This window comes from Lampris incognitus, chromosome 15 (genome assembly GCF_029633865.1).
Source record: "Lampris incognitus isolate fLamInc1 chromosome 15, fLamInc1.hap2, whole genome shotgun sequence".
NCBI lineage: Eukaryota > Metazoa > Chordata > Actinopteri > Lampriformes > Lampridae > Lampris > Lampris incognitus.
The window spans coordinates 16,329,165-16,356,713 of NC_079225.1; the positions used below are offsets into that span (position 1 = coordinate 16,329,165).

The 27,549-nt window shown below is 45.0% G+C and overlaps 2 protein-coding genes across 3 annotated transcripts; one reads left to right on the top strand and one right to left on the bottom strand.

Moving 5' to 3' along the window:
* The first annotated feature begins 169 nt into the window (after positions 1–169).
* On the top strand, positions 170–15,477 carry hpcal1 (hippocalcin-like 1). 2 transcript variants are annotated; one of them, XM_056294050.1, is made up of 5 exons: positions 170–636; positions 718–787; positions 7,772–8,284; positions 9,250–9,355; positions 14,730–15,477. In XM_056294050.1, exons 3-5 carry the CDS (start codon positions 7,907–7,909, stop codon positions 14,825–14,827), a joined length of 582 nt encoding a protein of 193 aa, XP_056150025.1. In that variant the 5' UTR covers positions 170–636; positions 718–787; positions 7,772–7,906; the 3' UTR covers positions 14,828–15,477. The 2 variants fall into 2 exon arrangements, with proteins under 2 accessions (XP_056150025.1, XP_056150024.1); XM_056294049.1 differs by having other exon boundaries at positions 170–787.
* A 136-nt stretch (positions 15,478–15,613) lies between these two features.
* pdia6 (protein disulfide isomerase family A, member 6) lies at positions 15,614–26,666 on the bottom strand. Its single transcript, XM_056294048.1, has 13 exons — positions 26,590–26,666; positions 26,070–26,211; positions 25,462–25,519; positions 21,719–21,845; positions 21,182–21,291; positions 20,948–21,072; positions 19,898–20,012; positions 19,504–19,644; positions 18,575–18,659; positions 18,074–18,146; positions 17,790–17,948; positions 17,586–17,682; positions 15,614–16,318 (listed from the first exon to the last, which is right to left on the bottom strand). The coding sequence occupies exons 1-13, from the start codon at positions 26,606–26,608 to the stop codon at positions 16,250–16,252; spliced, it is 1,320 nt and encodes a 439-aa protein (XP_056150023.1). The 5' UTR covers positions 26,609–26,666; the 3' UTR covers positions 15,614–16,249.
* Between the last annotated feature and the right edge of the window lie 883 nt (positions 26,667–27,549).

Genomic DNA, 27,549 nt, shown 5'->3' on the forward strand with positions numbered 1-27,549 from the left:
TGCCCGGATGATCATCACAACTTTTCGTCGCGGGACTTTCTGCTCTAAGGGGGGACGGGGGACGGGGGACGGTTTAGGTGGGCAGAGATAACGCGCGTGAAAGCGTCACGAACATCGCCCGGCTGTGGAGGCGTTTCGCTCGCGAGGGCAGACTGATGACAATTTTCCGTAAGACACCGCTGGCACAGAGGAAGCTGATTCTGGGGAGCGGACCGGCTGGGACGGTCTATTCTGTGCGGAGGGGTCGTGCGGTTTCGGGATAAAGTCGACGTAGTACCCGCGTTGATAAATATCATTTTTCAGCGTGTTTGAAATCGTTATATGGGCTCCAGAGTCGCGACTGGCGTTGTTCTTGTTTCAAAAAAAACTCCGCCCTGTATTCCGATGAATAGCGAGGCAAGCGCTCGCCGGAGAGAGTTAACCCCCGCCCCCGCCGCCGCTGTGCGAGTTGGACGAGTCGGGATGAAAACCGAGCTGCGCGACACCTCCGTCTCCAAACCGATAGAAGAGGCGAGAGACGATACGAGCCTGCCTCGGAAATGAAAGCCGAGGCGAGCTGAAAGCGCTTTTGTAAGATACGCTGCGCCGTGAAGCTGTGGGGGGGGCCAGGCGTTCACCCCCACCCCAACACCTTAGGTAGGCCGTCCTCGTCTTTTAACCTTTCCCACGTTTGTCGAGTAAGGTTTTGGCTGAGTTAACGGTGTCGTTTTCCTAAAGCCACGAAGTGGGTCTAGCCGGAGTCCGGGGGGAAAAGCTCAGTCGCAAACCGCCAAACGAAGAAGAAAAGGTAAGTTTCCACCAACTATTTGACAGTTTCTGGAATGGTCTTACTGTATTACTTGTCCATTTTGGCCCATAACGTGGACGGTTGAGATTTGTTGGGACAACTTTTCAAGGCTAACTGTCAGGGTCACTCGCTGGTTAGCAGCAGCAAGAAAACTATATAAAACCACATATAACTGTGTGTGTGTGTGTGTGTGTGTGTGTGTGTGTGTGTGTGTGTGTGTGTGTGAAGTATTGTTTGGTGCAGCATAGATCCATAGATGGTGTGGCAGATGCATTTAAATGCCATTAAGCCTCGCGTCTTTCGTGTCTTTGCCAACTCATTAGTTTCAGCCCACTTGGTATAAGAGCACGGTAAAGAGGACAACCGTCCATTTAAAATTGAATAGGCCCACACATACTGTCATTTGGCTGTCCGCCTCTGCTCACAAAATGGTGGAATTTTAGGAGATGTGATCTCTTATACTTAATGCTGACCTATGACTATGATGTATCGACGTTTTGGCCGTACATACCTCTCTTTTTTTTGTAATCTTGCAAATCTAAAGCCGTTATTTCAGCCTAACCTACTTGCCTTGCCTTGACTTGACTAACCCATTCTTGCTAAAAATGGACGCCGCATTAAATTGCATGTTGCATGTCCACGTTTCTCAGGAGTTGAACTATATCTCGTGTCCTGCCGCTGCCATAGACTGTTAGTTCTTCGGAGGATCTCCATCCTGTTGCCTTGACTACTGGTGTGTCAAGTGACTCCTGACACGGCACATGATTTCTCTCTGACAACAGTTCAGGAAAACTGACTCAGAGCCACCGTGAGAGTGAGAATAACAGTAAACTGCTTTTCCTCATCCCCCCCCTTCACGTCAGACTGATTCCTCACCCGCATCCCTCAGTTTTACCAAGAGACTTTCCCCGAGAGCTAACTGCAGTGAAAGGATGCAGATGAAACGAATGTCTCCTTCCTCCCCATGCATCAAAGCGTATCATTTTATTCCATTTATATTCCTACTATTGACAAAGGCATGATGCAGACGGCGTGACTAATATTTTCTCAGTCGCAATTGTGTGGATTGATGGAAAATGTTCAACCATGACCTCTTTGACATCATTAGATGTTGTGCCAGTTCTATTTTGGGAGAATACTGGGAATTCCTCAAATGGCTGCTTTTACTGTGATAATCTGTTTCCCGAATGGGTAAAAAAAAAAGGGGGGGTTGGGGGGGGCGGGCAGAATGGGAGAAATGTGATGTTTTTCTTCGCATTGGGAATGCTGTTCATGCACCGCTCATGGTCGTCCTTTACCCATACCAAGGCAGGGTTGGTATCCAACCAATGTCAACCTCAAACCAATCCAGACACCCCCCCTACCCTAGCCATGGTATTCAGCCATAACACTTCCCATCTGCTCGCTAACCTAAATTGCAATGCACTTGGGCCTTATCCTACCCAGGGTTCAATAAACACAGGCACAGATGCTATAGTTCAATGCTTTTTTTTCTGCACCATAAACAGTTTTATTTCATAATAACATCATGCCACTGTTTGTGTGCTTTCTGCAGTACTAAGGAGCACTATCGCTGGTGGGGGTGCTGCAGGGGGTGATATCTTATAAATGTACAATATTTGCATTTGATTACCTTCCTGTGTGTGTGTGTATGCGTGCATGCATGTGCATGTATGTGTGCAAATCTGCACATCTTGTTACTCTTTCTTCTCTGTGACCGTCTTTAGAATTTATACTGTACATCCTAATGAGGACATCTATAGAGGAAAAAGGAACAAACGCAACGTCATGTGTGGTTTCCAGTGTTCTCACAGGGGCTCAAGAAAGAGGCCCAAGAATGGTTGGCGGACAGTGGGACTGATGGTGATAAGTTTTTACAGGAGCCTCAGTTAGCCTGTGGGGGAAACACATGTTGTTTGAATGTGAGGGGAGCCCAGAGAGGCTATGTGAAACAGTCTCATTAGCCACAGAGCCTGGTGGAAAAAGTAGAACGTGCCACCGTAGTTATGGGGGTGGGGGATGGCAGGAAGGCTGTTTAGTGACAGAGCGACAAGGGAGAGACTGTTGCTGTGTAATTAAGGGGAATTGCAAATACACACACACACACACACACACACACACTGAACACAGAGTAAGAATCTCAGGTAGTGGCTGTGCATCGAGCACAACCTGCACTCATTCCTCAAATTTGTACATCAGTGATGCGGAGGAGCTTGACGCTCTCACCGAACGGATGACACAAACAGCCTTGCGCTTATATGTGCATGCACAGGTGCACACAAGCATGCACATATGCACACAAGTGGATATGAAAATATCGGGGAAGTGATAGCAATCAGTAAGATTAAAATGTGCCTTAGTCTATGGCTCTTTACGACACTGAGCTACTCATATGATTTCTTTTCCAATAAATCTCCCAGCTGTGAAAACACCCCTGAAATAATGTGAGACTTGCCATACGCAGGCTCGCATATGGCAAGCGTCACTGACATTGTATTTGTACAGATGGAATATATTATGCGTGTTTAACTGTGCATGGTCTGGAATGAGGCAAGCAGGAGTTCTCAAGGGTGATGATCCACCACCAACAACAGACAGCAAAGCCACAGCAGACCAACAAAACTAGGTTAAAACCTATATATGGCTGGACCGCGACGGCATTTATTTAACGGCTGTTTTTGCATGACTACATTAAAAAAGCGGCCGTTTTGACATCGGTTCCATGAACAGCCGGTGACGTGTAACAGAAAACCCAGAATTAGAAATCAGAAACACTTTATTTGTCATTTCATTTCATGCGCTTGCGCACATGAGTTGAAACGAAACGTTGCTTCCCCCAGCCCACAGCAGTGCAACACAAAGACAAAACCACATATCCAAAAACTACAAGAACACATACATCCAAACTAACACATAGTATATCTAAACTAAACAACAAAAAGAAAACAATCCTGGCTGGACTAGCAGTTAGCTTAGCCTGCCCCGCTTCCGCGTCCTGTCAGACCGCCCTCGGTGTTATTGGAACTGCCGGTCTGCATGGGCTAGCAGTTAGCTTAGCCTGCCCCGCTTCCGCGTCCTGTCAGACCGCCCTCGGTGTTACCTCTTCAGGCCCAGCTGCAGGCAGGGTTGTGGTCCCTGGACCCACAGGATACAGCAGACCAAGCTCTCCCAGCCGATCCAGCACCAGCTCTCCCAGCCATCAAATGAAGACGAACTTAGACACAGACGTGGACAAAGGCACTACATGGACGGTGCTGGGTGAGGCCGCCGCAAACGTGAATTTGCGCCGCCATCTTCCCACACCGGAAGCGGGTAACTGTTCACGCCGATTCATTTTGAAAGAGCAACGGCCAAAGGGGAAACTCCAACTTGGCTGTCCGACCAGTGGTGAAACTCCATCACTCACTTAGTCACTCACTCACAGACAAACCGCATGTGTAGGGCTGGCCCCGCTGTTGTGGTCCAGCCAAAAAGAATGTATTCAAATGTTTCCCAGCAACAAAGTGTTCCATAATCCTGAGTCAACTCCTTGCCGACTCCAAAAAAGAAAAGAAAAAAGTAGTCCATTGCTTTAAGATTACCTCACAACTCTCTGTTTTGGCCCTTTGAAAGCAACAAGTGTCAAAGCAGATTATGGACTACACCTCAATGTTGGATGTACCTTATTATTTCTCATATTTTTTTTCATCATATGTGGCTGACTTAATTTTCTGTCTTCCGTGGGTTTGTTTGTGTGGGTTACACCCCCAAACGCTGTGTCAGAAATGTCCTCCTCTGTTGTCCACAACTCAGCTTGTCTTAGTTGAGGAGGCTCTCGTTTTAAAAGTGGTCAGTAATCATTTTCTCATTTCATCCTTCTCCCTTCTCCTGCTATCCTTAGAGTGCTATTTATTTCTCCTAACAAACAAACATTTTAGGAGCGTGTCCTGCTTTTTTTCTTCTTCTTATGTGTCCCTTTGGGGACTGGACTCAAGGAAAAGTATATTTATCTTTTAGAGGTCCTGTGAAACATCAAGGCAGCACTTTTCAGTCCACCAGAATGGAATCTTTTGTGTTTCATGTGGGTTTTGTGTGCAGGGGGAATAAATAGCAACACCCATTTTTGTGTCTGCTTCTGCTCAGCCAGTGCAGTGAGCTGTCCTGGAAAAGTCCATGTGACCCAGTCCAAGTCCTGAGGAGCCACTGCCTACTTCCTCATCCTGTTGGATGTTCGGTCCGAGGGAGTCTGGTCAGGGCTGCAGGCGCTGTGTGTTTGTGCGTGTTTGTGCTAAGAGGGAATGACCCTCCCATGTGTTTGGGAGTAAAGGGGTGTGGACAGGGCTGCAGTGGTGTGTGCGCGTGTGCGCGTGTGTGTTTGTATATGCATTTCTGAGTGTTGTGTCAGCAACTCGTGCTCTCAACTTTTGCCTCTCTCGTCTCAGAGCGCGCCGCAAATACAGTCGCAAAACTGCAGGAAATTAAACTGCAGTGACCCTGAAAAACGAGGATCCGGTGTGTATGAAAGACCCCTTCAGAATGACGCGTTGCTCTTCTGTTCTTCGTGCGATAAATATTGTTTCGTGACAATGATGTAAGAGCTGGGTGATTCCACAACTGGGAAAGAGAGAAGAAGAGCGATGGTGTGCTTTGTCTTCCTCTTCGCACACAAGGCGCTACTCAAGACAGATTGATATGGAATACTTTCTATGCCATGCTGTGTGGAAAGCAATCACGGCAGCTTGCACACTCTGCTCAGAAATGATTTTCCTTCCATGTGTCATACTTTTTCCACTCTTACCCCCAGCCCACACACATCTCTGCTTTTGTCCCACCTACGCACACACCCATACACACACACGCACACACGCGAGTTATAAAAGAATGGTTTAGGTCATGCCCAGCTTTCTCGCTGTGCTTTCGCTGATCATTTTATTTTGAAAGTGGATCCCAGTACGGCACATTATTTTGTGATGTAAGTCTCACTCACACAACACACGTATAAAGAACACAAAAAACTAGGACAAATTGAAGGGGGACTGGGTAGCGGGCTGCTAAAAATTGACCCGGAGATCGTTGGTTTAATCCATCAGCATCAGCCGAACATTTACGATGTCCCGTTTTACAAGTCTACAAAAACCCAAATTGTTTATAGTGCACGTTGTGTGCTCACGTAGTGCAAGACGGATGTAGTTTATCTTCCTTATGTAAACTGATATGCCGAATGATATTTGAATGTCATTCTTGTTGTTAACAGAAAAAACACATTGGTGCTCAACAGTAACTGTTATAGGAAAGACATTTGGGGGGGGGGGTAGCAAAAACTCATGCACACAGGCATACATACATTAGCCTCGTTATTAACCTATGGGCTGTGATGCATGCACAACGTGTTTGGCCTAACAGTCCATCTCCTGGATATGGCTGTTTATTTGCATTCTCGTATCACAGTCATGAATGCTGCTGCGTACATGACTTAACACAATATTCAGTATTGACATGGAAACAGATTTCATGCAGGGTTGTGTTCTCAGGTTGGTCTCAGGATCTGAGCTAACAGAGGTGTTCCACAGTTGTGTTCATAATAAACAACAATATGACCTTATCGGGGTTATCAGCAACATCAGGAACATTTATTTGTCATTTCATTCCATGCACCTGCGCACATGAAATCAAACAAAATATCGTTTCCCCGAGCCCAAAGCAGCACAACACAAAGACCAGAACATATCCAAACTAAAAGAACACATAGTATATCCAACATGTCAACACAAAAGAAAAAAAAAAATCACTGTCCAAGAGAGCGAACGCCAGGATGACTGTCAGAACTGCCGGTCTTCATGGGCTAGCAGTTAGCTTAGCCTGCCCTGCTTCCATGTCCTGTCAGACTGCCCTCGGTGTTTCCTCCTCGGGTGCAGCTCCAGGCAGGGTCGTGGTCCCTGGGCCCACTGGATGCAGTAAGCCAGGCTCCCCCAGCCAATCCAACACCAGCTCTCCCAGCCAGACACCTTCGACACACCTCCCCGCACTCCACATGGCAACACCAAAAACACCACAGTCAATGGCAGGTGAGACCGCCGCCAGGCCGCCCTTGATATTATCGGAACTGCTGGTCTGCATGGGCTAGCAGTTAGCTTAGCCTGCCCCGCTTCTACGTCCTGTTAGACCGCCCTTGGTGTTTCCTCTGTGGGTGCAGCCCCAGGCCGGGCCGTGGTCCCTGGGCCCACAGGAAGCATCAGACCAAGCTCTCCCAGCTGATCCAGCGCCAGCTCTCTCAGCCATCAACTGAAGACAAAACTTAGACGCAGATGTGGACAAAAACTCTGCATGGACGGTACTGGGTGAGGCCGTCGCAAACATAAGTTCGCGCCGCCATCTACCCACACTGGTAGGGGTGAGGCTGCTGCAAATGTGAATTTGTGCCGCCATCTTCCCACACCGGAAGCGGGAAAGAAATAGGATATGGTGCTTTGCTGTACCATATGAGAAACAAACAAACAAATGAGGTCAACTTGTGAATGTAAGTCCACATGACTTTTCCTTATATTAACGACCGGTCATCTAGGTTATAAAGGAACAAGTTACAGCCATCTGTTACATCCCTACCTTTGAGTAAGTGGCTTTATTGAGACTGACAATGCTCGGGGATGTTTTTTCTCTGTCCACCACTCGGTGAATGATCAATAATTAGCTCTGTACAACAGAATTGCAGTTGTAACCCGCTGAGATGCCTCCCACCCTTCACCCCTCCAGCCCATCCCTGGAGAGGCATACAGAGAAAAAAAATCTAGGTGGTAATCATATCGCTTTTCTTGTCTTAATGGACAATGTCTCAGCTGTCCAGGTTTATTGCTTTGCTTCAGCTAAATTACTACCATTTGGATCTCTGAAATGGTTCTGTAGCACAGGTTTTATTACAAAACAACTCAAACAGCCAGAGTTTATTGAACTACTGAATCATTAATGTAACTCACACAAGGATATTAATGAGAGTTGCATCTCCTGCAGGGGTAGAGGAAACCAGGCAGCCAGGGACGTGGAGAGAAGACCAGAAGGGGAGAGAGGAAGTTAAGGAACGGGTTAAGACGCCAGCCTTGCCATCCGCCATCTGCTTGTCGGTCTGTCTGTCTGTCAGAAAGTGTCATGGGGAAACAGAACAGCAAACTGCGACCCGAGGTCCTGAACGACCTGCGGGAAAACACAGAGTTCTCGGACCACGAGCTGCAGGAGTGGTATCGCGGCTTCCTCAAGGACTGTCCCACAGGGCACCTTACTGTGGAGGAGTTCAAGAAGATCTACGCCAACTTCTTCCCGTACGGCGACGCATCCAAGTTCGCAGAGCACGTCTTCCGCACGTTTGACACCAACGGCGATGGCACCATCGACTTCCGGGAATTCATCATTGCCCTGAGCGTGACATCTCGTGGGGGCCTGGAGCAGAAGTTGCGCTGGGCCTTCAGTATGTACGACCTGGACGGTAACGGGTACATCAGCCGAGCAGAGATGCTGGAGATAGTTCAGGTGGGGCACATGTTGTTTCCTCCCCAGACGAGGTAGCTTTTACTACACCTATTCCAGTTAGGGCAAAAGTTTACCTACCTCTTCCTGCACTGAGTCAGGAGCTTGAAGAGATGGTGTTTGGTCTGACATTTTGATTCAAAAGCAGTTGTTCATATCATATCATATATCTCTGCAAGTAGGTCTATAAATGTGGCTGAAGATAGACTTTTCTGAAAGTGCTTATGTAATATGGAAAGAAAAAACCTCTCAAAGCTACCTTTGAATGCCACTTCACCGAGCCTGTTCCACAGAATGCAGAGTAAGAAATCCTCCTCAAATGTCAAATTACTCAAACGTAACACACTATTTTTTTATTGTATTGTTCTCAGTCTTAGCATAGTGAGTTTTACGTTTTTAGCTTAAAGGGTTAATGTTCCCTTTCTACCCATCGCTGCTGCCCTATTTTTTCCTCTCTTATCAATGTGGGTGTATTTACTCTTCCAATATGGTGAACCGAGCAGCCTGCTTAGCCATATCAATGTTGGCTCAATCTGCTGTGTGTGTGGACACAAATGAAAATGTCCATAAAAACCCACACACATTTCCTCTGTTTCTTTGTAGGTGTTTTTTTTGGGGGGGGGGGTGGCTAAAAAGGATTTAAAGCCAACAGCCTTAAGATGATCTCACGTAACTGTGTGGGTTTAGGAGTGACTTAGTGCCCTCGTAGAATGAAGAATAATATCCCAGCTTGCCAACGTTACAGCTAAACAACAGCAGGCAGTGCATGGGCCAGAGCCACCGCACCCAGGCAGCAGATTCATCCGCTTTTCCCTTCAACTATCATGTTTGTGTGTGATAAGAATAATGGCTCAGGAAAGAAATAAGAACCGAATCAAGATAACAAGGTATTTTTTTGTTCATTTTAGTACTGTAACTGATTATCTTGATACATGTGAACAATAATCCTCAGTGTCTTTACTCTTAAGGCAATTTACAAGATGGTATCATCCGTGATGAAGATGCCTGAGGATGAATCAACACCAGAAAAACGGACCGACAAGATCTTCAGACAGATGGACACCGACAATGATGGTGAGCACCGATGTTACTATGCGAACCGCCAGAAGGCCGTGAGTGCTTCTAATTTGCTACAGAGTTCTTTCAGTTTGACCTGCGGCCACATCACAGCACAAAAATCCACAACCGGTGTCGAAAACGGGCTCATTCTCTGCAGCCTTTAAGAACCTGAGACCCATGAAAAGTCCCGGTCGGTGGGAAAGACAGCACTGAGCACATCCATGAAAACGTTCTGCAAGTTCACTTTGGTTTTGGTTGCACTCCACCAAATTATGTACACCGTTTAGGAAATACATAGGGCACCATGGTCCCAGATAAGTGCTTTTTGAAACTATAGTAGCAAGAAAGTTGAGTATTTTTATCAATATTCATGCCAATTTTCCACAATTTTTATATATTATGACACTGAATTATGAATCCTACTACTGCTACTACTACTAATCATGATGATGAAATAACATCACCAGCACTGGGGTTACAGTACTTCAGTGGGACCATAAATTAGCAACCAATAAACGATGCAACAAAAGTTACAGCAGAAACATTGGGACAGCTTGTTAATATCCATCTTGTGATCAGTTAGATGTTGTCTGTCGTTTTATTTCACTGGTAAGCCATTACAGAGCTGTTTGGGCAATGAAAGATAAGGTGGACGGGTGAAGGGATCGATGGTGAGAAGGACTCGGTACATCATTTACAGGCAGCAAGTTATGCACCGTCACCTGCTGAGCAAGCAGGAAGTTTTGTGGTTTGACATTAAGCTGTAGAAGTGTAGACAGTTAACTGTAGACGGATAAGCATACGTGTTTTGGGATGGACGGTGAGCTTCATTCACCCTGTTTATATGCTGGTCCTGTTGTGGTGCTCAGATGAGTGTGTTAACTGCAAACAGAGAGTGTTTGAAGGTCTGAGTGTGTGTGTAGCTGAAGATGTACTATCATTGAAAGTCATTAGTATCGTTTTAATAGTGGTTCTTACAGTTAGAGTGCGGGACTTTTACATATAAATTAATGTCTGTGACATTCAGGCCCTTGCCAAATGAGTTCACACGACGATTAAGCCTATCACCGCTCTGTATTTCATAGTATGCCCTGATGTCTGTGGTGACAGTCCCGCGCTGGTGATGCGTAGTGGCGCATTTTACATCAACCAGCAATGATTGCTTTTTTTCCCCCAAATCTTTATTGAGAAAACATTCAAATATACAAACAGTGCAGACATGTGCTCAACATAATGGTATACAAAGAAACAAGAATACAAACTTTAAAAAAAAAGGGGGGGTGTCCGGATAGCGTGGCGGTCTATTCCGTTGCCTACCAACACGGGGATGGGTGGGAAGCGGGATGTGTCCTGGTTGCTGCACTAGCGCCTGTTCTGGGTGGTCGGGGCGCCTGTTCAGGGGGGAGGAGGAACTGGGGGGAATAGCGTGATCCTCCCACGCGCTACGTCCCCCCTGGCGAACTCCTCACTGTCAGGTGAAAAGAAGCAGTTGGCGACTCCACGTGTATCGGAGGAGGTATGTGGTAGTCTGCAGCCCTCCCCAGATCGGAAGAGGGGGTGGAGCAGCAACCGGGGCAGCTCGGAAGAGTGGGGTAATTGGCCGGACACAACTGGGGAGAAAAAAAAGGGGGGGTAAAAAAACCCCCCAAAACTAATAATAATAATGTCTTAAAAAAAACAAAATAAGGATAAATAAGCATCATTAATATAAAATGATGAGGAAAAAACATGGTATTTTCCTTTAAAGAGTTCACCAGTGGCGGCTGGTGCGAACAATTTTTGTTTTTTTGGGGGGGGGGGCGCAATTTACCTTGGCGCAGCACACCTGACAGCTGCTTTAATGTCCGCACGGTCACAGAGTTATTAAGAAGGACAATGTAGCCTACCCTTCTTAATAACTCTGTGACTGTGTGGACATTAAAGCAGCTGTCAAGTGTGCTGCACCAAGGTAAATTGCCACCCCCCCAGAAAAAATGTTAGCACCAGCCGCCACTGGAGTTCTCCATATAATTTGAGTTATAGTACTTTTTTAGTGTTTCTAAGTATGAGAGTCTTGATATATTTTTAAATTCACATAAAAATCCTGTGAAATTGGGGGTAACTTGTTATTTTGCATTTATGTATGTGAAATTTACTGTATATAATCAATAAACTTACAGTGAATTCAATGTCTATTTATCATGCTGAAAATGTGTAATCACATTTTTACTCTCAATTTTAATATTGTGGTTAGTTTTACACAATATATAATTTTTCATTTGAGTCCAAAAAGTAACTGAATTTATATAATGGTAAAGTAAATGCGTCAAAGATTCTGGTTCATCATTGCAAAAAATTACATTTATTTTCAATAGCTAACATTTTGCAGAAATAAAAATTTGTTGTATATATATTGATGTGTACTTCTTTAATCTCATTAGTAATACAGAATATGGTAATAGCCATGCTCTCTGCCAATCTGTACCTATAAAAATGTCCCAAAAAGTGTTTCCTCTAGGAATAATTTTCCTTTTTTCATAGAATGTATTTCATATATGTTTATTGTTGCATTCAGCATTTATAGTGTCCGTACCATTTATCATCAAAGAGAGTTCTGTCCTCGGTGCTTCTTGAAAGTGAAGAGGACTTCATTAGGTGGGTGGGATCGACCATTAGGGATAACTTTCATTACATAATTGAATTCTCTGCTTGTTAGTACAGGAAAGGATTTAACAAGATGGAGTCGTTCATAACTAAACAACCCGTTGGCATTAGAAAGATCATCTACATAAATAATACTTTTATCAACCCAATTTTGCCTAAAGATAGATTTTTTTCCCCAACAGTTAGTGTCTCCATTATTCCATGGGATTTTTTATGTGGGGGAAAGTTGTGTCTGTGACATAATTTCCAAGCTAGGAGGGCCTGCTGATAAAATTCAGATAATTTTATGGGCAATTTGGTAATGTTAAAATTACAAGTAAGTAGAAAATAAAAACCAACCAATTTTCTAAAAAGTATTGTTGGAATACTAGCCATGATTTCTTTGCCAGAGCTGTGATGAAAGCGTTCGCATGCCTCTGATTGGCTGGCCTTCGGGGCTTTCCCGCCAGAAAGCTTTCGGGGCCTGGAAGCTTTGGCGGAAAAAAAAGCTAGGAAGCATCCAAGAAACGTTTCTGATGCTCCAGAGAATAAAGAAACTGTGTTCAGAGGAAGTATTAAAGTGAAAAGAAAGCGATCGATCAACGGTGAGGACAAAGACGGATAACCATTAGTGTAAATTTTCCTTGTTGGAGAGTAGTAGTAGGAGAGCTGAAAGAAGAAAAGTAATTACTCTCACTGTCAGAGGGGGGAGACAAAACGTCCGCACGGCATGTTTAAGGATGGAATATATACATCTCACAGTCCTGGTTCTGTCCTGTATAACCGGAAATAGTGTTTGTATAGTATGTTCAACAAACGTATCAATGGCCAACAGTGTGATGTGATGGGGTTTTTTCACATTTAAAATCGAAGTAACAATACTACTGCCAAATCTAAAGAGGGACCCAGATATACTGAAGAAAGAAGAAAAGAAAGCCACCTTATTTGACATTGTGTTCTTACAACAAATTGTATTCTTACAATGTTTTTTTTCTCTGCATTTAACCCATCCTATTGTATAGGAGCAGTGGGTAGCTGCAGCGCCCGGGGACCAACTCCAGTTCCTTTCCATTGCCTTGCTCAGGGGCACAGGCAGGAGTATTAACCCTAACATGCATGTCTTTTTGATGGTGGGAGGAAACCGGAGTACCCGGAGAAAAACCACACAGACACAGGGAGCACATGCAAACTCCACACAGAAAGGACCTGGGGTTCGAACCCAGGACCTTCTTGCTGTGAGGCAACAGTGCTAACCACTGGGCCACCGTGCCGCCCAAAACAATTTTCTCCCCTTCAGGGAATCAAACCCCAGCCTCCCACATCACAGGCGGGATGCTTTTTCTCTCTCTTTTGTTTTATAGAAAAAAACTATCAAAATACAACATACGTATTTTAAACCAATAAGGAAATAAAAGATCTCCAACACATCGAACTCTACAGAATCAAAGAGAATAAGAATTCAAAATTTAAAACACAGATAGACAAGACAGAAAATAGTTAGGTAACCCGCAGGCTTTGGCATGGCTTCCAACCTACAGCCCCCCCCCCACCACCACCAAATCAAAACAAAAAATACACATATACCATCTCCAATACATCTTACCCCACACACTATTTGCACTATTTAACCAAAATCCAACATCACTCTCCCTTCTTTCCCAATCACAATAAAAGTGCTCCCCTCCACAAATCCACTAATAAACTCTTCTTCTCTGACATAACTATACTCACCACTATACTAACGAGGAGTTAGTATACTGGTTCCATATACTGCCAGTGGACTGTGGTTTTGACCCTGGTTTAGAGGACTATAAGTTCATTTCACTTGCTGTACTCCTTGTAGGTTCCCATGGGTAAGACCACTAGGCAAATGGCTGAAATATAACGGTGAATAAATACTAAGCACAGGGCTCATATCCCGGCATAAGCTTATCTAACCAAACCATTCCAGGACTTCAGGGAACGGCACAACATCTCCACCTGCTGGCTGCCCCGGCCTGACAAGCGCTATAAAAAAGGAGTTGTATTACAGGAGCTAGGCGTGCCTTCTAAGTGCTGACCCCTGTTGCTCCGTGCTGTGACAGACTAGACAAAACAAGCAAATGGAGTGGTAGCAGAAACTCAACACGTTTGCTGACGCCTGTCATTTTCAAATGGCTTCAAGTCAAGTTTTGCAGAGCGGATCGGCCAGCAATAACAAAATCACTCAGCTGGTTCAGCTCCTTTGTTTCTGAAAGCAGTTGTTCCTTATCTGATGCGAGGGTCTAATGGCAGGATGTTGTGTTGCTGTAAAGCCCCCTGAGGCAAATCTGCAACTTGTGATATTGGGCTATACAAATAAAATTGACTTGACTTCAGTCAATTATTGTTTTTGTTGCTACCATCCAGCATCCACATTTGATATATACTAGTCATATCATCGCGCCTTTTGTTTTCCAGTTGAATCTTGGGGGGGGGGGCATTGTATAAGGAATGTTCTGGAGAATCAACTCGCCTAGATTAATTTAGCTCATCTTTTATTTTATTCATATTCATTGAGATGGAGAAATTAATTTTTTTTGACCGTAAAATACATAGCAAAGAAGACGCAAATGCTGATATTGTGAAAATGCAATTGATTTTTCTATTGGTGGGTGTTAACTTTACAGGGATCAGACTTCGCATTGATTACAGGTCATAGTTTACCCACTGCTATACTGTATGCACCATTGTGTAACCGGCAGTGCATGTGATTTGTTGGGTAATACATTCTGGTTCTGCTCCACAGGCAGGCTGTCCCTAGAAGAGTTCATTAAAGGTGCCAAGAGTGACCCCTCCATTGTCAGGCTACTGCAGTCAGACCAAGGAACCTCTCGCCAGTTCTGAGGACAAAAGAATGGACACGAAACCAGTGACCACAACAAATAGACACTGTCTCTCTCTCTCTCTCTCTCTCTCTCTCTCTCACACACACACACACACAGAGTCTGCATTGTAACCCAGGTCAAGCAGTAGTAATTTTTGAAGTAAGATCACCAAATGTAGATTCACACTGTCTTTCTCACACACGTGCACACACACCACACACCACACACACACAGGCATGCCTGCCGCTAATATAAGTTTGGGAGAGCCTCAGTCATTATCATAAGCAACTATGTGCTCATAATATTCTAATTCATGTCGCTCCATGACTTGGTGTTTACATGATCTAACAGCTCCCTATATTGTATTGATGCGGCTCCAACAGTACTTGGGTGGACCATGACGTGCTCCACGATTAAGGGGAGAAAGCTAAATACTTTTCCTAAAAATGTGCTTGCCTTGAGATGGTTTAACATGTTTTCCCTCAGTGACGTGCCATACTGCATGTTTATATACTTTACATTATATCCTTGCAAGTATTATCCCCCCCCATTGTTGTTACAAAAAGAAAAGTTACTTTAAAATACCACTACTACCGACTTGGTGTAAAATAGAAATTCCAAAAATCCGTATCCAGCTTGAACTTGTGGCAGGAAAACTGGTCTGCAGTTTCAAGTATTTGCAGTAAGAAAATGTAGTCAGGTTGCTGTGCATGCTCTTTATGCATCAGGTATTGCATGCACTCTGTGACTCGTGTCTTTTTCTGATGTCGTTAACACAGTTTACAGGAAGGAGTCAGTAATCAAGTGTTTTTATTCCTTTTTATTTTTGTAACAAAAATGTAATTTTGTTTTCACACAATTAAAATAAAGTTGTGTAAGAAAAATCTACACAAGAAGTCCCACAGTATCCCGTTGCCCTGGGCAGACACGATGCAAGACCGTCAACATTATCATCCGCTGAATTAGAAACAAAAACAAAAGGAAAGTGAATCAAAGTTATAACATGGGGCTAGACGTTTTGGAGACTTTACTTGAATGGTTTCACACCCTCGATAAAATCATTGGCGTGTTGCTAAAGAGCAGACGGGATAACAGTGGCTGAAAAGACTTGAAGTGAACTGCCACATTCAGACCCTCGTCCCCCCTCAAACCCACCCCCACAGGGCAGGGACTGTTAAGAGTTATGCAGCATCTGATGTTCAGCAGGTCTGTGAGGTCAGAGGTCACCGCATCTCCCCCCAAACAATCACACACACACTGACTGACTGATAAGGATGATGTGAGAAGCTGCAGGTGCCTCCTTTGGAGTATTTCAGTAACTGAGTGAACTGGACTCCCCATTCGTCCACAGGAGAGGGGAGGCCGGTCACGCAGGGCCAGACCCAGATCGAGCCGGATCAAAGCGGGGTTGGTCTGGACCTGGCTGCATCTGTATCGGGGCTCATAACTCGTCCTTATCAAAGTCGTCCAGGTCCACGTCACTGAGGTCATACTCCTCCTCCACGGGAAGCTGGGAATGAAAATTAACAGAAAAAAACATGAGACAGCAGATATACACTTGGAAACAGGGATAAAGAACAAACACACACATTCCCAACCAACCCACCGGGGGAAAAAAAAGACCTAATATGTTTGTCAGCTTTATTACATAAGCGAAGTTGACTTTTACATACTTGGCTTGTCTCCTCTGTCTAGTCATTGGAAAGAAATAACTTGGTAACACAAATGGACAAAGCATCGCAGTCAAAACATTCAAAGTGTAATTTTCTTGGAGCAAGTAGAGGTCCCATGTCTTAGTATGGGACACTAAGACAGTACACACACTGATTATCATTAGGGGTGGGGGTGGGGACCGATTCACGTAACGCTGCTGGCAACGTTGACTTGCCGCGCACCCGTTCCAGAAAACACGACAGCGGCTAGTCAGTCGCTGCTAACGTTAGCCTTTCTAAAAATGGAGCAGCAACAGATTCAGCCAGTCCCATCATCCCTGAAGGCAAGCGTTCGGGCACATTCTGGATTTTACAATCTCCCGGGGAAGATGGCATTTGACACGACTCATTCAATATTGCAAGATCTGCAAAATCCAAGTTAAGTATTTTGGCCTCACATCATACACCATCACCCAGAGCTGAAAGAAGTGGAACAACGACCCCCTGCAACATTAACACACAACCAACGCACACTGCACCACTTTACCAAACTCCCAGCCAGTTCTGAACGGGCGAAGAAAAAAAAAAACTAGATCCATCACCTGTTTCATTTCAAAAGACCTGCCCCCCCCTACAGCGTAGTCGACAATGAGGGCTTTAGATTCATGATCCAGACAACTGAGCCAAAGTACAACATACCATCGCATCGTTTTTTTTACCGAGAAAGGTTAGGTTTGCCTTTGTGTGTTCACATTATTGTAATCACTTGATATAACTTTTTCAAATATAAAAAACTACACAATCTTATACACACACTTTAGTCTGCTTTCATGCCCTAATTTGCCTCACCGTCTTTCTTAGCGCACAGCGGACTGGAGTAGATCCTGAAATTAGCACCCGTATGTACCAAATCTAGAATCGATTTTGAATCGGGAATCATTTTGAATTGAAAAATCAAGTCTGAATCGAACCGTGACGCCAGGAATCGAAACCGACTCGTGAGACTACGAAAGATTCCCACCCTTAATGGTCATGTTCTAAGACACATATAGAAAACGGTAACCTTCCGTTTGCGAGAAAATCTCGAACTAACAGGCAAACCTTTCACCAAACAATCCCACTCACCACTCCATCTTTTCCGTCCCAGGCTTCAACAGTGTTTATCTTGGGCAAGGCTCCACCTCCAACCATAGCAGTAGAACCACGACCGACAGACAAATCCCTAGAGCAGAGAATCACAGACAGAGATAAACCAACCAAGTGGTGAGTCGGATGTGTTTTAACAGCTTCATCCTTAAGGAAAATAAATAGGACAATATCGCCCTCTACCTGAGGAATTCGTGAATTCCAGTCTCACTGAAAGAGCCCCTGAGCAGGGAAAATTTCATCTTGCGAAAGTTGATGGCAGCCATAGCGGGATAGCCGAAGCCACCGATGCCCAAAGCGGCCTCCAGATCCATCTGAGTGCCAGCCTCGGTCCACAGCCAGCTGAGAAAGCGAGAGTCAAGGACAGGGAGGGGATTTGAGGATCAATCGGTTTGGATTTCGGATGTTCATTCTCAGTCTGCCAGGGCACACACACGTCTGTCACAACACTAGTCACTCATCCTTACCCCCACATCTTCTTCTTGTACTTCTCAGCGATCTTCATCATCACCTCGAGGTAACCGTTTCTGCCAGCAGCACCTAGTGGGATGTGATAAAAGGACACAAGGCAGGTTAGTGACCTTGGAACTCGGCACCAAAAAGGGAAGACACTGCACCAACTTGGGTAACATCAATTTCTATACAAAAACCTGATTATTTTTTACATACAGGTTAAAATGTCTTGTTTTGAGTGAAACACCTTGTAAACTCTGTTCACTCTCCTTTTATCAAAGCTTGCCGAGCTCTGCATTGGGATTAATGGACAATCTTTCACTTAAACTATCACCGATTCTTGTGTAAAAAAAAAAAACCACCAAAAAAAACCCAGTTTTATTAATACTATGTGTAAGGTCTTTTATATTTTGTATGTTGAATGTTTTTTTTTCCCCTCTGATAATGTCTCTTCAAAGGTCTCTGAAACAAAATGGCTAGATTCACAGATCGGAGCTGAAATTGGGAAATCTCACCCGTGTCCAGGATGTGGGGTAGCACAGCAATCACACACAGCTGGCTGCCCTCACACGTTTTCTTCAGGATGCCCTCGTTCAGGATCTGGGACATGACACATGGATATATAAACATTAACAATATGAACTCCTTTTCGATTCTTTATTTCTATCATCCACAAAATTGCACATCCCATGATTTTCAAATGCTACAGATGTCCTGGAGTTCAAGCACAATTCAAGACACACAAAGCGTCATCCCTGCCAGGTGACCCAAATCACTGATCGCTGCGGAGAATGAACAGCAGTTTGCTTGTTATTCAAATTTACCTTTATTCATTTTGAATGAGCCTGTAATCTGTAAGCAAGTTTGTTTGGTAACCCACATACACAAGTTTTTCATAAAGCAGAATTAGCAAATTGGCCAGATAACGACCAAGTCCATCTATTATCCAAACCGCTTATCCTTACTCAGGGTGGCAGGGATGCTGGAGCCTATCCCAGCAGTCATTGGGCGGCAGGCGGGGAGAGACCCTGGACAGGCCGCCAGACCATCACAGGGCTGACACACACACACACACACACACACACAAACACCTAGGGAGAATTTAGTACGGCCAATTCACCTAACCTACATGTCTTTGGACTGTGGGAGGAAACCGGAGCATCCGGAGGAAACCCACGCAGACACAAGCAAAACATGCAAACTCTACACAGAGGGCGACCCAGGATGACCCCCAAGGTTGAACTACCCTGGGGCTCGAACTCAGGACCTTCTTGCTGCGAGGCGACTGTGCTAACCACTGCGCCACCAACGACCAAGCCATAAACCTTTTTAAATTACCGTTCCATTTAAATCAACATCACCAGGATATAGCAGCATCGTTCTTTTCAAAAGTTACCCAGCTAAGTTTTTAATCCGTTGTGAGACAGCCCATGAGTGTACTGACCTCCAACAGCTCAGGAGGGGGGGCGTTGTCTGAGAACAGATCCATGGCCCTGGAAATGATTTCTGAGCGGGAGCGGCCCCCTTGGTAGTCCTCTGGCTCCTCTCCCTTACGGAAAATCTTGATGGTGGGAAACCCGCGGATCTAAACACACAGACATTCCTTTAGCTCCAGGGTTGTGCACAAACACAATTTTACAGCCTTGACTGGTCAATAAAAGATCAAAGTGTATGAAAAAGGCAAAGGAGATCTAGATTCAGTGACCGTTCCTGTACTGGTACATATTTCTGTTTTCATTTTTCCTAGTTTGTGTTTGTATGATGGGCCAGTGTGCAGCTTGTGGCCGTATGAATACCAACACAGGGTATCAAGTATAGAGAACTCAATTCTTGCTGACCCCGTAGCGGCTGGCTAGGCCTTGGTGTACAGTAGCATCCACAGCTCCCAGATGAATTTTGTCCTTCGTCTGCTCCTTGACAGCTGAGGCTGCAGCCGCCCACTCTGGCTCCAGGCTGAAAGCAACGAGAGCAGCTAATGAACAGGAAAATCCAACAAGCTTCACATGGAAGACAACAAGGGAGGAGGAGCGAGAGATACAGAATGATATCGGAAAAATTCCAATTCAAAAGTGGGATATTTATTTTTGGATTTCGCCCCGTTTTTCTCTTTCCAACTGTACCCTGCCAATTACCCCACTCTTCCGAGCCGTCCCGGTCACTGCTCCACCCCCTCTGCTGATCCGGGGAAGGCTGCAGACTACCACATGCCTCCTCCGATACATGTGGAGTCACCAGCCGCTTTTCACCTGATGGTGAGGAGCTTCGCCAGGGGGATATAGCGCGTGGGAGGATCACGCTATTCCCTCCAGTTCCCAAACAGGAGCCCTGACCGACCAGAGGAGGCGCTAGCAACCAGGACATATACCTACATCCGGCTTCCCACCTGCAGACATGGGCAATTGTGTCTGTAGGGACGCCCGACCAAGCCGGAGGTAACACGGGGATTCGAACCGCCGAGCCCCATGTCGGTAGGCAACGGAACAGACCGCTATGCCACCCTGACGCCCATAATTTAAACAAAAACTGTTGTGGCATGACTCCTGTATTGAAAGCAAAACTATGGAAATGCCATTCACATGTTAAATTGATAATCTAATTCACATAATTGCAATGTTGCCAAGGATGTGGTCATATTTTCTGGGGGGGGGGGGGGGGGGGGAAATCAATGAGAAATGCCAGATGTAAGTTCTCAAACGTTGATAAACAGTGCTTTGGAATGAAACTTTCAATTGGCTTCACTCACAACTACATCTCATGCAAAGCCAGTTACACCATTGGTTCTCAGTGAACAGAAAGAGGCTGCACATGCAAAATGTGTTTTGCTGTAGTTACACGTGGTAAATTGTTAAATGGCAAGGTCCACAACAGGGCATGGTTAACAAACTCACTTCTTGCAGTGTCCACACCAGGGGGCAAAAAACTCCACCAGCCAGACATCGTCGCTATTCAGCACCATCTTGTCAAAGTTGTCATCGGTGAGCTCCACCACATCATTCTTGCTGCCGCTGCCACTCTAAAACAACAAACACAGCTTGTGGAATGAGGAACTTTCTCCATCTGGTCATGTGTCCATTATCATTCTGATCATCTGTCAAAACAGCCATGCAAGGTTTTCCTAGTACCTGTCTGCTGTAGTCAGAGCCTCCAGACCTGCCACCGCTCATCCTCTCCTTCACCAGGGAGCGGAGGGCGTTCAGGGCTCCATCCACAATAGCCTGGCTGCTGCGTGCCCCTGAAGGAAGAAGAGAATGAGGTGAAGATTATGTTTTAGAAGTAAAAGCCAGAGTTTACAGCATCCATTTCCATCATGATCTAATCACTTTAAAAATAAACATTTTCATTGAACACTGGAGCAAAATATTGATAATCCAGACAAAATGCGGGCAACATCTTATTTATGGAAACAAACAGAAGTGAAGGCTTGTCCTCCATCCTCCTATTTGCCTGTGACCCACCTACACTCTCTTTTTTTTTTTTATTTACAGGATTGTGACTGGTCCAAGTCCATTTTACTTGTGAAGATAATGTTGAGGATGAGCTCAGAAATTTAAATAGAGGTGAACAGGACAACCAGAGCAAGCCTCAAAGTTCATGAGCCATGATGCCCTGTTGTATAAGCAACAGGTCCCATCTCCCTGATGAACAGCTGTTGGCCGTACCTTGGTAATCCTCTGGCTTGTTCTTATTTGCTCCAAAGATCTTGATGGTGGGGAAACCTCTGACGCCATACTGGCCGCCCAGGGATTTGTGCTGGTCAGCATCTATGGCACCAACCTTGACAATACCCTAAAGAACAAGACAAACTGGTTAGGACCCACTCACTGTCTGTAAATTATATCTAGTGTGTCCACAGTACCCATGTGAAGACAAAACAGCCGACTTGGGAAAAGTAAACATGGTAAAAATACATCTTGGGAGATTAATCATGATATTGTGGTGGAGGCACATAAGAACTTGAGACATTAGAGTTGAGGTTAGACGGGCCTCACGAGATGAGAGTTCTGAGGGGTGTGGATTTTTTTTTTTTTTTTTGGGAAACGGTTAGCTGGTTAACACACTACATGCCGGTGTGTCGTGTGTTTAAGCGGGAGGAATAAAATGACCTGGCAAGGGTCTTGAAAGAGAAACCTTCTCGTTGGCTCTTCATTCCTGTGCTCCCACAACTGGTGACCCCGCACGTTGATTGCCAACATGTCAGTAGACGAAGCTACCGTCATCTCCAATGAGGCTAACACAGCTGGCCGCGGCGCTAGCATATACTCTGCGGCGATAAAATTGCCCGAATTCTGACAGAACAGCCCAAGGTCACGGTTCCGGCACATCGAGGCCCAGTTCCAACTCCGGGGAATCATGGATGACTCCACGCAGTATTATTATGTGGTAACAGCACTGGATTCCTCGACATCTGCACGGACCCTTAGCTTACTTGACGACAATATAAACCTCCCACAATATAAACTAACGATCCACGCAAATGATAGAAGATAAAGAGCACATAAAACCAAAACATGTGTCTCCGAAAGTCAGTTTGTAAGCAGAACTGCCTCGTTGCTGATGATTAAGGATGGGACAATATAGGATTTTATTGTGGATTGCAACGGAAAAAAAAACTCAACAAAAAGTTGATCGTGGTAAATGTGAGTCGCGCATGCGCAAACGTAAACGGTTTATGGCGCATAACGTTGGACTGTACTCGGATTTCTAACTTCAGAGGGTTTTTTCCCCCCTATCTGTCTTCTCTGTATGATCAGGTCGTGACTGTCCTGCCATTTTTTGCAGTGGAATGGCGCCCTCCGAGACGTCACCTCTGTCAATCCGTCATGGGGTTCAGATAGTTCCGCTGTTTTGGTTTTTTTTGCAGGGTGGCAAAGGAAAACCATTAATTTTGACTTATTGGTTACAGTTCGGGTCATGACTAGGGTTAGGCGTAAACTGGTTATGGTCAAAATTAGGGAAAGGCTGTGGAGAATGACTGTGTGTCAATTAGTTCAGTCCCCTGCCACCCTGCAAAAAAATAAAAATGAAAAACACAGCCCTCGCCCACCTGAGCCCAGTGTGACGAGTGTGATGGTGGAAGATGTTCTGAGGGTCACAGAAGAGGAAGTTGTCATTGGGATTACCTGCCGGGTGTTGGAGAGAATCTGATGCTTTGTCCATAGTAATAAGGATATTTTGCAAAACGAAAATTTTCCTGTATGTTTTGGTCTCTCATCCACACGCAAACAGTGTTTTAGGTTACTAAAGCGGACATTTTTTAAAACGGAGGGGGAAATCTCTATTTAGAAAAACATCTGTATACGTGTGGTCAAGGCCTGAATTGCTTTTCACAAAAAAAAAGTGCTGTAATGCAGTAAATACATTTGTTTCTTAACAAAATGTAGAGTGATTCCAGTTTGTCTCAGTGCCATTTCAAGAGTTTTAAGCAAATTTTAACGATTGTCGGGATAATACTGTGAATTGCAAATCATTTTGGCCAGGATAATTGTGACATAAAATTTCCATATCCTCCCACTCCTACTGACGATTTCGTGACTGACGCCATTGAAACTATTTTAACCAATTATCAAATGAAATAGTAAATGCCAACACATGGCCAAAGCAAAGGGATTACACGCCATCACATCAACACAACCATTTCCAGCACTAAAGAACACTGTTAATTTGTACTCACTGCCTTCCGAATGTTTTCTACAGTTACTCGGCCAATGCATTTCCCCCCTTCTGTATTGTATAGTGACACCAGTAGAGTTTCTCAGCATTGAGTCTATATATGACAACACGCATTACTCTTCCAGCAGCCTGCAAGGTGTCTCCTTGCAGGCTCTCAATACTACAACATATGCATGTATTTATATTCCACTTTCTATGCCTCTGAAAATCTACTGATCTTCCTCCGTTGATCCTCCAGACAGTCATACAATAAAATGTAGATAGTTAGTGGGGTTTTCTTTAGATATTCTGGCCCACCATAATTTGCCAACGTAATGCTGAATAACAATTTGAGGCAATAGTGGATGTCAGAAACCCAGCTGCAAGACTATGATATCATAAAGGAAAGTACATTTTTAAATTCATCTCATCTTCAGCCGCTTTTCCGGGGTCAGGTCGCAGTGGCAGCAAGCCAAGTAAGGGCACTCAATTCAGGGGTAAATTTTTCAATTTACACCTGAATTTGTCTTATCATCTATGATATATATTCTGTATTGAGAGTTTCAGTCTGTAAACGTGCTCTCTTTTGCCGTCAATTCTTTTCAGTGGAATTTTTTAGGTATCATATTCAAATGTTTATCAGATAGAGAAAGCAGGATTAAAGCAACAGGAATACTCCCCCCCCCCCCCAACTGTATTCAGCCAATTACCCCACTTGCAGGGGGAATACTCTTAATCTATATTTTACATGTCATTTTGTTTGTGACATTAATTTTTGTTTGTGTCAGGTAAATATATCGTTGTCTCAGGAAAAGGGTAAGCCATAATGTGCCAAGTCTTATCCGACATTTGTCCATGTCAATTCTTATTGTTAGACTTGCTAACTTTGAACAGCTTTCCTTGCTCCTCCATAGATGCTATGATTGCTTCTATTAAAACAGGAGAACCGTGTGGGTTTAACATGACAGCGACATCACTGGCATTGGCAATAAATCTGTGGACAACTTGGAATGTAGAGATACATTTTTATAAGCAACATGCCCTCATAAACTATACAAGTCAGAGGTTTAAGATATGTGCATAAAAGTCTATTCCAAGCATACATCTATCACACCAGTCTTTTTTTTTTAAATTTTATTTCCCCCCCCCCCCCTTTTTCTCCCCAATTGTATCCGGCCAATAACCCCACTCTTCCGAGCCGTCCCGGTGCTGCTCCACCCCCTCTACCGATCCAGGGAGGGCTGCAGACTACCACATGCCTCCTCCAATACATGTGGAGTCGCCAGCCGCTTCTTTTCACCTGACAGTGAGGAGTTTCGCCAGGGGGGACGTAGCGCATGGGAGGATCACGCTATTCCCCCCAGTCCCCCAGAACAGGCGCCCCGACTGACCAGAGGAGGCGCTAGTGCGGCGACCAGGACACATACCCACAGTCGGCTTCCCATCCGCAGACACGGCCAATTGTGTCTGTAGAGACACCCGACCAAGCCGGAGGTAACACGGGGATTCGAACCAACGATCCCTGTGCTGGTAGGCAACGGAATAGACAACCATGCTACCCGGACACCCCCACCGGTCTTTTTCTTTTTTTATGCTTGCACATAAGCTGATCTACAATGTTACAATTTAATTTCTTAACAGTCGGCTGTCTTGATATCTACCCATGTCTGACATTCTCCTGTATTTATTACAATTCCCTGGAGGCTATGACCAGTAGATATACTGCAGGGTGAAATGTAGATATTTAGCTTACCTTGAGGGCTGTGGCAGCCTTCTTCCAGTCAGATGTCAGGCTTTGACAGTGGCCACACCTGAAGGGTTAACGCGGAGACCTGAGTTTTAGTCATACAGGCTGAATAATCTAATTTACATAGTGAATGCTGGTCAAAAAAAAAAGTACTGACAGTATATAAAGATATATGCAACATGATGAGATCCTTATTGTTCATTCTTGTTACTCATTGGGTCAAGCGATGAAGTACATTGCAATTGGTCTGAATCAGTGGATCTCAAGCCAGTCCTCAGGGACCCCCTGTATTACCGGTTTTCTATTCTACCAGTCAGCTAATTACATATGTAGTTAACTAGTTGGTAGAACCAGACAGTCGACATATTACATATGTAATTGGTAGACTAGAAAACCAGCAGTACCGGGGGTCCCTGAGGACTGAGAACCACCGGTCTAAACAAATATATTACAAATGCCACCAAAACCTATAACGGTACACTTTATGCTCACATCCAGATGGCTCGATAGCGGAAACAGCTGACACCCTATAACTGAACTGTGACTTAATAGTCCGTGTATCATTACTTGAGCCCTCCAAAAGGACATGCGAATGCTGGTTAACAAGGACTCACCAAGGAGCGTAGAACTCCACAAGCCACAGGCTGTCACTCTGGATCACCTCCCGGTTAAAGTTGGAGGGGTTCAGTTCAACGACATCATCACTGGCTGAATAAAACCCCTGCGCCGCCAGAACCAGGGAGCAGCCCAGCACACCTGCAATAAGTAACAACAGAGGGGGGAAATGGGATGAACTTCATACTTACCATGCAAGTGTGTATTCAACTACTAACTGCCAAAAAGCCTATAGAGACAACTACGTCAGACCTACCCAGTTAATGATAATAAGCATAAATATCGCACATTTAGCGTAATTACTGGTAGTTACTCAGGCAGAGGCGTTCGTAATAACTGTTAAGACCATTGGCCAACCGAAGGCCTAACCGTTGCATCTTCATTCTAGGTTAGCTATGCGGGGCTAGCCACTGGGCAAAAGGCAGTCAACCACCCTTGAGAGATAAACAGACTTCAACTTAGACGTGGTTTCTTAGGCTGATCGAGAACAAGAACAGGCGGTAATACAAAAAAACTTACTGAATAAAAGCGGTCTCATGGTTCGGGAAGCTGCCTGTGCACGACTCCTCTGGTAGAAACACCCGGACCGACGTCGCCTCGTCTTCTCATAGTATGTGGTTGAAACTCACCGTGGCCCGCGTTGATTGGTTCCCGGGTGACGACGGGCACGCCGCGTCCAATCAGCGTCCGCCGTGTAGTTCGGCTGCCGCTCCAGGATGTTAATGGGGGTGAGGCGTGGAGGACTCAAACCCACGACTCGGTTGGAACCGAAACACTGCGCATCCCCCCCCCTTTCTTTGACCAGCTCAGAAACACACGAACATACCTCAACCAAATTAACTGATTAAAAAAAATACAGACCTAATATATCCACATATGAATGCGGACTTTATAACTGAGTTTACGAATTGGATTTTATGGGGCACAATCAGAAGAATACAAGGCTGATGAAATAGGATGAAATAAAGCTAAAGTAAATAAATAGATCTAATCTGAGGTTTGGGGGGGGTCTCTAAAGCAACAACATTAGGGGCGGAGATAAATAAATAACTAATAGCTTAATGGGTGCGCTTTTCGAGAGAGAGAGAGAGAGAGAGAGAGAGAGAGAGAGAGAGAGAGAGAGAGAGAGAGAGAGAGAGAGAGAGAGAGAGAGAGAGAGACTTCACTGTTCATCATTAAGTAGTCCAACACTTTCACACGCGCGCGCGCGGCAGCCCACTGCTTGCAACAATGTTGCAAGTTGTTACAATCTCGGGCAGTCTGCGATCTGGCTCGCCCATAGAAATGGCTGGGCCCCTGAAAAAGGTCCAATGAATGCACCCCACGACAAATCTGCTTAAGGCTGCGGTCACGCCTGCGTGAATGCAGGCAAATGATCATCGCCACCCGAGGCGAAATTCGTATCTTGTGGGGGGAGCCAGGGGGAGCCCCTTAATAAAACACGAGTTCCCCCGAAAACATGATTTTTGAAGAAAAAAA